Source organism: Rhipicephalus sanguineus, chromosome 7, assembly GCF_013339695.2.
Source record: "Rhipicephalus sanguineus isolate Rsan-2018 chromosome 7, BIME_Rsan_1.4, whole genome shotgun sequence".
NCBI classification, from domain to species: domain Eukaryota; kingdom Metazoa; phylum Arthropoda; class Arachnida; order Ixodida; family Ixodidae; genus Rhipicephalus; species Rhipicephalus sanguineus.
Genome location: NC_051182.1, coordinates 127864057 through 127879185, shown reverse-complemented (window position 1 = coordinate 127879185; position 15129 = coordinate 127864057). Strand labels below are relative to the sequence as shown.

Genomic DNA, 15129 nt, shown 5'->3' with positions numbered 1-15129 from the left:
TGAGGTCATCTAGTAACGCCGGAGGGAATCTGCACAGTGCGACTCACCATTAACAACCGGATTTATCCCGCGAACCTTCGTAGTCCTGCACTGTTGCTCGAGAGAGTTCATTCTTCGTATGGACTTCTCAAGCCTTCATGGTGCAGGTCATCGATCTGAGATCCAAGTCGATAACCTATCCACAGAAAACGCACTACCGCCGTACACGCCGCCTGGGAAGCACGCCTTGAATGTGCTGGAAGGCCAGGTCACCATTCCCTCTCGCTCCAGCGTCATCATTTCTGTCGGCACTCAGAAATCAGCAGACCTGGAAGGCCTCGTTGAGGGCGATCAGCACCTTCTTCAGAACCGTCAGATTTGCGTCGTCCGAGGCATAGCCGAGCTGCGCGACGGCAAAGCAAAGGTAGTGCTGACAAACATCAGCCACGACTATAGGCACCTCAATATAGGTACGACGGTCGCATAGATCGACGAATTCATGGACGCCAGCAATGCTTTCGTCCTCTTCGATGCTACCGAACCTGCTTTGCAGGATGGAGGTCTCCAAAGAGATTTCGACGGGAACCGAGCCTCCGAAGCACAAGCAAGACCAGCTTAAAGCCTGCTCCTGGCAAGTCAAGGACTGCTTCTCGTCGTCGTCAACAATTCGACAGACCTCAGTCGCGAAACATCGCATCTTAACAGAGCAAGGTGCCCGACCCAGTCCATGAGAGCCCGTACCGAGTTGTCGACGCGAGAACGCGGGGCCGTTAAGAAACAGGCCGAGGAAATGCTATGCGACGACATCATCCAGCTGTCGAAGAGTCCGTGGGCATCCCCTGGTGCTAGTGAAGAAGAAGGATGGGACTCTACGTTTTTTGCGTGGAATATTGTCGCCTGAACAAAGTCACGAAGAAGGACATGTGTCCCTTTCCCCGGACAGACGACGCTCTGGATCGACTACACAAAGCAAATTACTTTTCGTCGATGGACTTCAAGACCGGCTACTGGCAAATAGAATTCGACGAGAGAGACCGTTGAAAAGACTGCCGTTATAACAGCAGGACGGCCTGTTCGAGTTCAAGGTCATGCCCTTTGGTCTTTGCTCGGCACCTGCGACTTTTCAACGGATTATGGATACAGTACTGGCCGGCTTTGAAGTGGCAGACGTGCCTCGTGTACTGGACGACGTCGTTGTGTTTTCCTCAAACTTCGACGAACACCTTCGGCGCCTTGAAACTATACTTCAAGCAATCAAGACCTCCGGACTCAACCTGATGTCTAAAAAGTACCGCTTCGCGTACGAGGAGCTCTTGTTTTTGGGTCACGTGATCAGCAAGGATGGCGTTAGCCCGGAGCCGCGGAAAACAGCTGACATCGCTGCCTTCCCGCCACCACCGACCAAGAAGGCCGTACGCCCGTTTTCTCGGCTTGTGCGCGTACTACAGACGCTTCGTCAAGGAATTTTCACGGATAGCCGAGGGGATAACGCACCTCACCAAGACCCGACGTGCCATTAAAGTGGGTAACGGCGCAAATAGAAGCATTTCAAAAATTGAAACGACACCTTCAGATGCCTCCGACACTAGCGCATTTCGACGAATACGCCGATACGGAAATCCACACCGACGCACGCAGCGTAGGACTCGGCGCCGTCCTTGTGCAGAAGACTGGACGGGCTAGACAGGGTTATGCTAGCCGGTCGCTATCAAACTGTCGAAATCAACTATTCCACGACAGAAAAAGAGTGCCTGGCCATCATCTGGGCTACATCCAAGTTTCGCCCCTACTTCTCGGCCGGCCCTTCGAAGTTGTTAGCGACCACCACGCCTGAGTTGGCTAGCTAAGTTAAAGGACCCTTCAGGTCGCCTCGCACGGTGGGGCCTACGACTTCAAGGATTGGACATTACCGTCGTTTACAAGTCCGGAAGAAAGCGCTCCGACGCTGACTTCCTATCTCGCGACCCAGTCGACCCCCGCCGCAGGACGACCAGGAGGATGACTGCTCTTGAAACCACAAGTGCCGACGACTTCGCCGACGACAGCGGACGGACCCAGAACTCACGGGCCTTGTGGAATACCTCGAGGGCAGAACCACCGTTGTTCCAAAGGTATTCACGTGGGGACCAACGTTATTTTTCTTGCGCAACGGTGTTCTCCTAAAGAAGAACTTCTCGCCGCTTCTAGCCGATTGCCTTCTCGTGGTGCCCTCGACATTGCGACCAGAGGTACTCCAGGCTCTGCACGACGACCCGACCGTCTGAACACCTGGGTGTTTCTCGCACGCTCGCAAGAAAAACGCCAGGCCTGGGAACGCGCAGCCAGTCACAGCGAAAGCTGGAAGAGCGGCATTTCTATCATCATCATCATCATCATCATCATAATCAGTGTTTTGACCCTTAAGGGCCCTTAGGGCATTTCATAAGGGGCGAGAATATTCTCTAAATACAAAAAACAAAGAAATAAAAAGTAGTAGAAATACACGAGCAATACTTTTGCAGGATTCGAGAACAGACGCACAGAAAATGTACTTATACAAGTATATTTAGAGCCTGTTATAACTCTCTTGTGGCTACTAATACAAGTGCATCAACAACGTACCCACTACGCCACAAATCATAATTTTTGGGAAGTTGGGAAGCACCCACCACGACATTATTCGTCATTCTGCGGAGAAGCGAGGTACATCTGCGAGGCATTATGTGCGTTTTGTTGATGCGGACGGTTGATGACGATGAAGAATTATGGCTGAACCCTTTGTAATGGGTTGGAAGCTTTAAAACGACCCACTAGTTACGTAATTCATATTGCGTGACGCCCGGTCGTATTTAACTGTCCCACCACGCTTTATAACATACGTTAACCGGAGACACGGAGAGCGAGAGAGAGAGAGGAATCAACTTTATTGAGAGCCTGAAGAAATGGATCATGGGAAGTTATGGGCTTCCTTGGCAACCAAACCTCGGCTTGCTTGCTTGTTTATGTGGCTCGTACCCACTTTGCTTGCCCAATTCCTGTGGCACGCACTCGTTCGCGCAGTTACGTCGCCGTCGGCGGCGTGACCGCGAGAACGAGAATTAAAAAAAATTAAATGGCATTTTAAACCACACGTATTTCTTTCTAAATGCTATACCTAACAGGGACCGCAACACTGTCAACTTTCACAGGACACACGGTCCGCACTCGCCATTGCGTTTATATGTCAGGCCATCGTCATCCAATGCAGGGCTCAGGCCTCTCCGTGGTTTCGCCAGTCAACCCGGTCCTGCGCCTCCTGCACTCACGCGTTGTCGCCGCAAACTTCTTAATCTCATCTACCCATCTAACATGTTGCTTCACCCTCACGGCCTTGCCATCGCTTAGAATCCATTCAGTCATTGTTATTGAACAGCGGTTATCTTGCTTTCGCGCCACATGGCTGCCCATTTCTTCTTCTTGGTTTCGACGAAGAAGTAGGTAACGACCGTCTGTTCCCTGACCCACGTCTCTCCTGTTGTCCCTTAGGAAGATACGTACAGCGGTCAAAATAAATCGACACCGCGAGCTCACAGACACAAATGACCTTCTTTTTCTGTACTTCAGGTGTGTATTTGTGTGTGTGCTGAATACTTGACGACGCACGTCCACGGTTGAACCTTTGTCTACTGCACCTGCGCACCATGGGACATTGTTTACGAACAAAACGTAAAATGATACTGCATTTCTCCCAATATGTACGAAGCATATTGCAACGCGCGCTTCATTTGCTATGTTTGTGTAACTGGTCCGTTGCGCGTATGAACTCTGTCTTGCGCAGGCCGCGCCAGAATGTCTGGGAACATTCCAGATTGTAGTAGACCATTTTTTCAAGATTGCGCACATGACGCCAATGGTCAAGATTATTCCAGAGCTTGCGCAACCACCAGGGATAAGGCTAGAAAGTTCGATGTATGATGTATAAAAGATGGTGCGTCCCAGCCATCATCAGTTTTATCGACGGCCGACGCTCTGTTCGCCGCTATCAGTGCACGGTGTATATTGCTGTTGTTTGACTTTCCGTTTCCCGGCAACAAGTTCGGCCAAACAAAGAGTTTCATCCCAGACACGCCGACTGCTGCCTTCGTCGACGTCACGACCCCGTGACAATATTTTGGCTCAATATTAGGGGAAAATCAGCAATAGGAACCGGTCGCATCATATCTGGCGCTGAACAACGTGTGAGCAAACCAATGTCATTGTTCGCTAAAGAAGTAGATTATCTAAGCGTGTCTTGTAAGGGGACTTCACCTACAATTATTATCCCTGTTTATGTGTTGGATGGTGACTAAGTAGGTCGAAGATTGCTGCATTGAAGCAGTTTTCAAAGTGGCACAAAGCCGAGACATTGCTAGCCGCGTTGTTTCTATGCGCGTGAGTTTGATCGACATCTTAGTCGAAATAAAGAAGGGCAGGGCATGTAGAGCAAAGGCAAAGTGACCGCTGTTAAGAAAAAAAAAAGACAGCGTTCTAAAGAAAGCCAAGCGCGCGAGGAGAAGCCTGAAAGTTAGATGGGCAGATGCGATTACGAAGTTTCAAGGGATAACATCGCCGCAGCAAGCACCGGCCAGGGTTGACTGACGAAACATTGGAGATGAGATGCGCCTGCAGTGGGCGTAGTGAGGCCGATGATGAAGTTTTACCGACACCAAAATTAAGAATTTGTCGTTGGAAGTGGTAAAATTGTCGTGTGCGCTTGTACATTCTTGCCATGTCTGTTTCATGCTTCGCTACGAACCAAGCCATCCCATGACGAAGAAACAATTAGCACACAGTGTACTGTGTTTATTAGTGCACATGTACCAACTAAAGCAAGGTAAGGCGCAACTTCTTATCTTCAGCAAATTGTGCTTGTCATTCATAAAAGTTTGCCAGCCTTCAACTACAGCATCGGCTGGAAGTCGCGGTTCAGTGGCTTTGCGAGTCCTATGAAGGTAGCCGTTGAACAACTTTGGAAGCAGGGACCACCGCGTACCAGTTCGTCACTCATTTCCCCGCCAGGTCCACGCATCCAGGTTGCTGTCCTAAGGACTCTGGGACTGTCGTCGCATTCGTAGTGGACGTGCAAGCACTTGAGCTGTGGTAGGCTCCGCAAGATGCAAGTCATAGAACTGGGTAACTCTCGTTCGTCCAGACGCGTGTACAACAGGAAGTACAAGTACTGGAGGTCGGTGAAGCGGTGCAGGTTTTCCTGTAATAGAAACAATGTGGAAATTTTTTGGCCGCACTGGTGACACGGAAGCTCAAACAGCTCGAAGGCGACTAACACGCAACAGGAGCTGTCGGTAGCACGATAGACTGAATCTGCAGGTCTGCAGTAAAGTCTAGAAACAGAATTTTGATGTAATAAAAACAACAGTGATAGCTTAAAAATTGCATAACACACAGCCACACACACGCAGACTACACTGCTTACAAATGGCTTTTGCATTGCACTGAAGGGGAACACGGGGATAAGCAGCCAGGCAAAAAGTTAAGAACCACGCATGATGAAATGGGACTAGAAACGATACGAGTAACATCAAGGGATCGGAAGACTACGACAGAACGATAGAATGTGGCATGGGACAAAATAGGTTGATGTCAAGCGAAAGAAATGAACCTGTGGTGGCCACGTAACGCGTAGCACCGACAACCAGACGACACTAACAGCAACGGAACGGTTAACAAGAAATGAGCACAGCAGTGGAGGAAGACAGAGTTAGATCGAGGGACGAAATTAAGAAGTTGGCAGGGATAAATGAGAACCAGCTGACACTGGATAGGGTGAAGGGAGATCATTGGTAGAGGACTTCGTCCTGCAGAAGGCTAAAACAGGCTAAGGATGATGGCGAGGGCCATTACAATCAGTGATATGCACCAGAGAAAACAGCCCGGTAAGCGTACAGTGCGGTGCATTATGACACGCGAGTACTACAGTGCGGCATCACAGGCACTCCTCTTTAACCGTCCTAAGCAAGGAGCCCGAACGGTATAGAGACAGATGAATCTAAAAATTGGCCACAGTTACTGTCGTCGAGACGCTTCGAATGTAAAGAACCAAGGAGGTATTTCCCGTTTGTGGCAAGGAAAGGGTATGCACAACGCAAAGGCACTCACCAGCAGATCCGTGTCGTCCAACCGTAGGAGATGGTGCTGTAAAATAAGGCAGATAGGATCACTGCTGTGGGCGAGCGCGCGAGACATACGCTCGTAGTCCAGCTCCAAGGGCAGTAGGACAACCGCAGTGTAGCAACTGGCCTGCAGCACTCGAGGAACGACAGGCACGCAGCGTCGTGCACTCGGCTCAGTGTCAACCTGGCAAGCCCGTTCCGGAAGGCGGGACTGGGGAAGCTGTGAAATCCGCTAACGTAAAGGGTTTCAGACTCGCATCCAGCGCACCGGCAAAAGCTGCCTCTACTCTCAAAGCGAACGTCCAGTTCCTTGAAGTCGGACAGTACGTCGCCAGACATTTCAGGGTCAAGACGCTGCGAAAACCGCAAGGGCCGCCGAGAGCGACTGCAGGAACGGCATCCAGCCCCCCTCAAAGAATGCGGTGACGTCGATACCGGGTCCGAAATGGAACGAGCTTACGTTGAGCTCGACGAGCTGCCTGAGCTGCGTGCTGAACTCGCGAAGACAGTCGCGGTACGTGCCGTCCGCCGCTGGGAAGGTGGTAGACAGGTGTGGCAGAAATAGTACTAGGCATAGTTGTCGCACGTCCCTCCAGTCGTGTGTGATGCTGGCCGCGCGAAGCCATTCAGGCGTGAATTGGTCTTCGACCGCGACCAAGGCCGTCTGAAATGGTATAGTCTGGGGTTCGACGCCGGCCTCCGCGAGGTCCTGTAGTCGTGCGCAGCTCCGCAAGTTTTTGGACCTCTGGTAGGTGAAGTTGGCGCAGACTGCGACATAGACGCGAAATGGAGAGCACTGGGCGGATCGCACTGAAAGGGCGAATGCAGCTCGGAGGTGAACCTGAACGTGTCCAGTTGTCTGTGCTCTTCAAGGAGGGTGTGGCACTCCCGAACGGCTTCATGGAATTCACCGCACACTAGGTGCACGTGTAGGGAGCTCGCGTTGGGGCAGCAACGCAAGAAGGTGGAGAGTAGGCGGAAGTTGTGCTCTTGTCCAATTTCGACGTACAGGCGTTGCAGTTTCAGAGCACTGCAGCCTAGAGTGCACGCTATTCCGGCTAGGCGACTAATCTCGGCGTGCACGATCGTTCTGTCGATGAGGCATGAAAACTCGACTTCAACGAGGTGCGGTAGCCGCTGCATCACCAACATCAACACGTCGCTGGGCGGTATGGTGCAGGCGGCGCACCGCAAGTGTTGGAGTAGCTTGCATTCTGTAATGAGGGGAACTAGTTGCTGGACGTTGACGTCGAAGCAATTTGTGATGTCCAAGTCTCTCACTGCCAATGGTCCGCCAGCCCGCCTCAGCCGCTCGGCTAGTTTGCTCGCCGGTTCGTTGGCGCGCAGGCGTACGTTCATATCGGTGCTCCGGCGAACACTTCGTGCTTGTTGAACGATAGCTTATTGTGGCCTTCGTTAGATCACTGAAGCCTCCCACATGACCCTTGGACAGGTGACATTCGTCATAGACGTGACTCGAGACGAAAGGTATAAAGAATATGACATCACGGAGGAGCGGTGGTGCTCTCGTCACTGCTGACGCACACTAAACAGGGGCCGTATTCTCAAACGATCGCAAAAGGCGACAATGGCAAAAGTATCGCCTTTGGGGCGCTCTGATTGGCTATTGAGCAAAACCGGGAAAGTGCGGGCGCCATCTGTTATTTCCGTCGACATGACGGTGCTCTACGGTGCTCCTGACATGCCTGGAATAAACGAACACACCTTTCACATTCGGTTGGTGGTGAAGTCTATCATTTCACTGACACAGACGGTAGCTTCTAGCGCTTAATCCTCGGTGGATGTGCGCAGCACTTTTCACTCTGATGCTTTCAGCGAGCATTACCTTGGGGTCTTTTCACTACTTGCTCTTTGCCAGCGCGTGGCATTTCGTGGTTTGAACGTTCCAGGAAGATGAACGGTGCGTTGCTCGCGTGGTTTATCGCGTGCCGTTAACATGTTGAGATGTTGAGACGATGTCGCTGCGGCGGCACACTACACCTGAACTCTCCGAGTACGCCGTAGTAAAGTCTCAACGAAAATACATTACACGCAAATTGTATTCTTTAAAGATTATACTGTGCATTAAACAATGCACAAGAGAACGTTGAAAGCACTTTCAACAGTCTTATATTTCAAGTAGCCACAGCCAAGCCGGGCCACTGCGTAGAAGCTAGCATACGCTCGAAAACGTCGCAGTCGGGTGCACTCACTCCTGAGTTGCGAGACATTCGTAACACCAACGGCCAGTGCAACAATGACGTCACAAGCGTTTCTTTAGTTGTTGAACGCATCACATTCTACGTCGCCAAACTCGATGCTATCGCCTTTCGCGATCGTTTGAGAATACGGGCCGAGATTGCAAGGCGAACTCTTTAAAGGGCGTATAGGGAACCCAAACTGAAGTTTGGGCGCGGTACTTGCGCGGATGAGCAATGAGCTAATGGGGGCAGACGCCGCCCGCGAAGGCAGTTTGTCGCGGATATGCCGTCGGCGGCGGCAAGGACACGTGCGCGCATGCGCTCCTCATTCGGCCAGAGCACTGCTAGTCAGCAATAGTTACATTGCGACGCACCACAGATGCAATCTGAGAGCTCTGCGCGTGCGCGGAAACTGGGGCGGCAGTGTTCTGGCCGTGGATGCCCCTAGTTGCGATCAGAGCAGTGGTGCCGCCCGACGTTGCTTTGGAAGCCTATGTTCATATGCGCGCGCATCCTTTAGTTGTCTCTGGGAGGGGCGGGGGGTGAGATTGCGCTAAATCTACCTCATATCGTTAATCAGGCGGACACAATCCGTCATTGTTTAAAGAGCAGGGTTAGGGCCACGAATGTATTTGAGGATAATGGCGGCCATAGTCCCCCCATGTTGAATTCCAAGAATCTTTGACTGCCCAACTTTGCTCCAGGAAAGGCGCAGACCAAAGGCAGGCCATTATCGGCGTCGTATCATCGCTTCGTCTTCATTTCTTCATCCATTGTGAAGCATTTGGTGTTTTGGATTCGACCAACGGGTTTGGGGGACGTGGAAGAGGCGCTGCGAAGATACCTTGCTCATACTAATTAGGAACGCTGCGCAAATTTATGCGTATGTTTGTTCTTCTGAAGAAGTGTGGCCGAGTTGTGCTGTTTTAGCTCCGCGGAGGTAACTGTTCGAAGCGGTCGATGACCACTTCGGCATAGTAACCATTATGTTTTTTTTTCACAAAAAGAAATAAATACCGGACCTTGTGCATACGACGAGGCTTCATAGGGTATGAAGTTCCTTCGAGAGCATTCGTGGGCGTTCACAGCAGCCTACGTTCGAGATGCGCTGCATCACGCGGCATCGATGTTACGGACGCTTCGAGAAGATTTCGTGGATTATCGTAGCTAGCGTGCAGCTTCTGGGCATGGAAGAGCGGGCGGCAACTGTATTCTTGCCATCGTAGTTGGTGGTCCGGAACCCACAGAGTGAAAATCACAATTTGAAACGAAGCCGTACAACTAAATGCTGACACAGATGGAGATTGGTCAGCTCACTCTCTTGTCCGAATGAGCATCGGGTACTCTTTTTTTTCTTGCGTAGTAATGGTACCCCTCCGCCTCCATTCCCGTGAGACATTTAAACGTTTCATGTTTCATTTATGTATAAGGCTGTTACCCAGCACGGCGCACTGTTGATGCGTCACCAAATTATTTGTCAGTTGCCGTGACGGCTTAGTCGGATTATATGCGCAGTACATGGACGCTTACACTGTGAGCTTGACGGGCATGCTAAAGAACTTAATGACTTCATCACCTCCGTTGGCGCGGGAGCTAATCTGCATGAGCTTTATTTCGACTCGCGGTAAAGCTTACGCAGTGTTCAATAAAACCGAGGAAAGACCAAACCTGGTTTAATCTGCTAGCAGGAGCTAGTCAAACCCATATGATTCATTAATACGGGTTTCCTGCGTGCTATGCAAATTTAATAGGACCCTTAGAGTCGGAACAGTTTTACAGTGAAGGCGTTGATGCGGACTCTGTGCTGTCGGCGTCATTGGCGTGGTCGCTAAAAAGGGCACGTGACAAGGGTGGAGAGGCGTTGAGGGAAAGGTGGTCACATGATGACGCTTGCGTAAGGCGGGCAATCCAAACAGTGAATTGGAAGGAAGGTCACGTGATGAACCTTAAAGGGGCCTTGCAACACTTTTTTGGCATGGTTAGAAAATGCTGCCCATCGGTAGTAGAGGCTCCTGAAAACACGTGAGCCAAACATCGCGGCAGAGCACATGGCCTGGTGTTTTCAATTAATTTTCGAATTGACCTAGAAATCGTTCCTTCTTCTCTCGACAAATGATGCCGCAAACGCAACGTCCCGGCCATTGACTGATTTCAGTACCGCGAGCTACATAGTTACTGCGGCGGCCGCGGGATGCCGGCACGTTTCCGCGGTGGCGATCACACTGAAAATAAGCCGCGCGTTCGAAGAAAAAAAGAAAAGAAAGTGCCCAACGCGAGCTGACGAAAGAGCGCATTTTCTTTCACTCTTGTCATCCCCTCTGCGTAGCATTAAGCGTGCCTGCTGGTAAGAAAGGAGAGCGAAAGCGCTTGAAGGGTGCGACATATCCCTGTAACTCCGCTCGTACTTGGCGATTCTAAACATTTTTGCGACAGTCGACTCGTGAGGCAACAGGCTGTTTTTATGAAGCCATTCGATGATTACATGGAAGGGTGTTGCGGGGCCCCTTTTTGGAAGGAGGGCGATTGAAATTGTTGTTTGAAAGGGATTGTTCCGTGATGAAGCTTGCGTAAAGCAGGAGATTCAAAGAGTGAAGTAAGAGGGGAGCTGTTGCCCCTGAAATGGCAGAAAGACTGAGGGCGAGGGACTGCCGTCGAACAGTGAAGAACTGCCCATTCACTATTCTAGGAAATTCTTTCTTTCGTTGTGCGCAGATAATTCTGAATTTTTTCTCGTTTTTATTTAAGCTAAGTAAGGTCTGTAGTTCCAATCGACGGCTCTGGTCGGCCTGGGTTAGTCTAACTCCTCTCTTTCTGCTAAATCTTTTGCTGTCACCTCCAGTGTACCTCCTGCCATTTCAGGGGCAACGGATCTCCTTTCAATCAACTGTTTCAATCGTCCGCCTCACGTAAGCTTCATCACGTGACTCTACTGTATCCACTCATTGAATCGTCGGCCTTACGTAAGCTCGTTCAGTCACCTATTTCTCTCTCCCCCTCATTAGACACCCTCCTCTCCACTTTGGTGAGTGGCCTTTTTTAGCGTGACCACGCCAACAATGACGACAGCTAGGGGTCCTAAAGAAGAGCTGCATGTTACAAATTTAAATCCTCTTGGAAGATGCGTGTTTTCTTTTTGTAAATGCTGTGCAGAAAAACGATCCAGACGCTCTTTCAACGTTCACACGATACACGGTCCGCACTCGCAGGTGCATTTTGATATGCGAACGCAGTGATCTGAACTAAATCAACGCCGCCCACACGTAGGCACAAGTGACCATCTGTCTATATATTGATGTCTATACTTGCGTCTGTGTTCAATACTTGACGCACGTCCGCGGTTGGATCGCGCTCTACTGCACCTGCGCGTCACGGGGCATTGCTCACGAGGGAAACGTCGAACGGGACTACACTTCTGTCGAAACGTCCTCCGTACATACTGGCAGAAAATAACGGAAGTCTGTATGTTCAATGAAAGAAACGGGCTCTTGATATTTTCGCTGAACAACGTGGAAACAATACAGTGTCATGTTCGTTATAAAGTTGATTACCTTAGCCTACCTGAAGCGTCCCTTCACGAGCTATGTATTATGTTGGTCTTGTGCTGTGACCCAGTAGATTGTTTTCGTAATATGCAACACAAAGATGCGATATGCTATGGGCGCGGTTTCTGTGCGTATAAACATTGCCGACACCTTAGTCGAAATCACGAAGACGGGATGGGCATGGGATGCAGAGAGAAATGAAGATAACCACTTGCCATTAAGATTAACAGAATGGATTCCAAGAGACGGCACTGCGCGGGAGGGGGAGGCAGAAAGTTATACGGGCAGTTGTGATTCAGAAGCGTGCGGGGTTAATGTACTCGTAACAAGCACCGTACCAAGTTGATCGACGAAACAGGAGAGAGGCCTCTGCCCTGCCGGGCGTAGTCAGGGGTGAGATTTTGCGACATCTAACTTGAAAAATTTTCGTCGAAACATTAAAAAAAAAGTCTTGTGTCCGTGTGTCCTCGTTTCTGGCTTCGCTATGCTCCAAGCCAACCAGAGAGAAGGAAGCAATAAGCACACAGTCTGATCTATTTATTAGTGCACATGTACCAACTAAAGAAAGGTAGGGTGCAACGTCTTTTCTACAGCAAAATTTTGCGTGTCCTTCGTAAAAGTGTCGTAGCCTTCAGTTACAGCATCGGCTGGATGTCACGGTTGAGCGGCTTTGCGAGTCCTATGAAGGTAGCCGTCGAACAACTTTGGAAGCAGGGACCGCCTCGAAGCACGCGATCACCCTTTGCCCCTCCAGGTCCCGCAGCCACGTGATAGTGCCGAGAAGGTTGGGATCGACGACGTCCTGGTAGTGGGCGTGCAGGCATTTCAGCTGCGGTAGGCTCCGGCTGGCGGCGGTCACGGCATTCGATGCCGCGCTGGGTGACAGAGGCGTTTCCAATAGAAGGTACAAGTACCGCAGTTGGCCAAAGCGGTTAAGGTTGGCCTGCAATGGAAAGGACGTGGAAACTAGGGTCTCATCGGTGTTTCGGGAGAGGGAACAGCGTAAGGAGAATTTTGGAAGAATAGAAGTTGTCCGTATACAGGTTCGTATACAGGTCTGTAGTAACTTCTGGAAGCAGAGGATCATAAAATAGCAGAAACAGCAGCGGTAAGTGGTTAAAGGTTTGAAATCTGTTGCCATTACACTAAGACGCAAAACAATCACTGGTATATGCGACAGAAAATAGCACAGCGAAGCTTAAAGTGTAGTGCCATTAGAGCATGACAGTGTTAACCGCTACACGCGCACTCAACTAGAACCATAGTAAGCAACGTGAGAACGCGTAGTACGTAGAGAAACATGATTCGTAATACTTCTGGTGTCGTCCACACGAGTCGAACATAGGGAAGCAGTGAGACATTTCGCGTTCGCGGCAAGAAAATGGTGTGGGCAAGGGCAAAGTACTCACCAGCAGAGCTGTGTCGTCCAACCTAAAAACGTGGTGCTGAATGATGAGGCAGCTCGGGCCGCTGCTGTCGGCGAGCGGGCGACGCAGAAGCTCGTAGTGAATCTCCAAAGGGCAGTAGGACAACCGCAGTGTGGCCATTGGCTTGCAAGACTCGATGAACCACAGGCACGCAGCGTCGTGTAGTTGGCTCAAGGTCAACCTCGCAAGCCCGTTCCGAAAGACGGGGCTGGCGCCGTCGCGAAATTCGGTACCTTCCTCGGTAACAAGGGAGCTATTGCCCTCGCATCCATCGCACCGGGAAAAGGCCCCTCCTCTCGAAGCGGACGTCCAGTTCCTGGAAGTCGGGGCAGTGGAGCGCCAGACGGCGCAGAGCTGACACGGACGAAAGCCGCAAGGGGGCGCCGAGAGCGACTGCAGGAACTGCAGCGAGCCTTCTTGAAGAAGCGCGGTAACGTCGAGACCAATTTCGAAATGGAACGTGCTTATGTTAATCTCGACGACGTGCGCGAGTGCATTGCTGAATGCACGAAGACAGTCGCGGTAGTTGCCGCCTGCCGCTGGGTAGAAGATGGACGGGCGCGGCGGCAACAGGACGAGGCATAGTTGGCGCACGTTCTTCCAATCGTGTTTCACGCTGGCCAAACGAATCCATTCCGTCGTGAGGTCGTCCTCAACAGCGACCAGGATCGTCTGAAATAGCATAATCCGTCTTGCAGCGCTGTCATCCGCGAGGTCCCGTAGTCGAGCACAGCTCCAGTAGCTTACGGACCTCAGGTGGCTGATATTTGCGCAGACGGCGGCGAGCGTGGCGAAATCGAATGGTGGAACCGGTTCGTCCTGGATAGGCGAAGGCAGTTCCGAGGTGAACGTGAACGTCTCCAGCTGTCTGTGCGTCGCAAGGAGGCCGCGGCACGCCTCGACAGTCTTCTGGAAATCACCGCACACTAAATGCACGTGTAGATCGTTCGCATTGGGGGAGTGGTGCAGTAAAGCCAACAGTAGGACAAAGTTGTGATGCTGGCCCACTTCGCAGTATATGCGTCTCAGGGTGAAAGCGCCGCCGCCTGGAGGGTACTTCGATGAGACTATGTTTTTGATCTCGGCCTGCAAGGCATTTCTGTCAACGAGGCAGGAGAACTCGACTTCCGTAAGGTACGGTAGCTGCTGCATCGCAAGCCTGATCACATTGCTGGGCGGTATGGCGCAGGAGGGGCAACGCAAGCGTTGGAGAAGCCCGCATTCGGCGATGAGGGGAAGTAGTTGGTTGACGTCGACGCCGATGCAGTTTGTGAGGTCCAACTCCCCTACGGACAGTGGCCCGCCGACGAGCTGTTCGGCCAGTCTGCTCAGCGGTTCGTTGGCGCGCAGGCGTACGTTCATTTCGATAGGATAGCCAAACGGTTCACCCTCGTCGAATGATAACTTCAAGTGGCGTGGCCAGATAACTTCATCCGAAATATATAGCAGCGGAGCGTCCGGGTGACACTCGTCACAGGCGTGATACGTTCCGGTAGTTTGAATAATGTGACGTCACGGGTGTGCGCTTGTGCTGTCGTCACTCTCGAAGCAACCTAAAAGGGACACAAAGAAAAACAGTGAATCGGCTTAGATCGATAAATTGTGCTCTGAGAACTCTAATGTCGTTAATTTCGCTATCATTGGTTTATAATGGAGGAGAAAATCGAGAAAATCGAAAATCACCAGAACTTCATGGAGGCGTCGGCACACATATTGTTTTTGCGCGTTTTCTCTTACTAAGCGTCTTCTCGCAGCAAGCGTGCGGTTTTTCGTATCGTGAAATAGTACTTTATTAAAATGAGAAAAATCATTTTGCTCTTTAGTGTCCCTTTAACGTATGCTAAGGCGAACG

General features: G+C 51.0%; 2 protein-coding genes and 1 long non-coding RNA gene across 6 annotated transcripts in view; 1 reads left to right on the top strand and 2 right to left on the bottom strand.

Moving 5' to 3' along the window:
- The window catches only part of LOC125759354 (uncharacterized), a 43827-nt gene extending 31022 nt beyond the window's left edge, over positions 1–12805 (top strand). For all 3 annotated transcript variants that reach the window (XR_007416937.1, XR_007416939.1, XR_007416938.1), the window contains exon 3: positions 12680–12805. This is a non-coding gene — a long non-coding RNA (uncharacterized LOC125759354). The remainder of the gene's footprint in view (positions 1–12679) is intronic.
- Positions 1–14580, bottom strand: part of LOC119399003 (uncharacterized) — a 45704-nt gene extending 31124 nt beyond the window's left edge. Inside the window, exon 1 of one of the 2 annotated variants that reach the window (XM_049417875.1) lies at positions 13459–14580. In XM_049417875.1, coding sequence (XP_049273832.1) covers positions 13459–14429 — 971 coding nt within the window. In that variant the 5' untranslated portion in view covers positions 14430–14580. The remainder of the gene's footprint in view (positions 1–13458) is intronic. The other variant, XM_037665818.2, reaches the window with a different exon arrangement.
- Positions 12384–13452, bottom strand: LOC125759351 (uncharacterized). The gene is made up of 2 exons (XM_049417889.1): positions 13260–13452; positions 12384–12793 (listed from the first exon to the last, which is right to left on the bottom strand). The coding sequence occupies exons 1-2, from the start codon at positions 13395–13397 to the stop codon at positions 12530–12532; spliced, it is 402 nt and encodes a 133-aa protein (XP_049273846.1). The 5' UTR covers positions 13398–13452; the 3' UTR covers positions 12384–12529.
- Positions 14581–15129: the final 549 nt, after the last annotated feature.

Bases quoted from the DNA above. Each gene is read 5' to 3' on its own strand.
- LOC125759351 (XM_049417889.1), bottom strand. From the start codon at position 13,397: ATGGCCACACTGCGGTTGTCCTACTGCCCTTTGGAGATTCACTACGAG. The intron at 12,794-13,259 runs GTGAGTACTTTG...TTTCCATTGCAG, and splicing joins TGGACGACACAGCTCTGCTG to GCCAACCTTAACCGCTTTGG.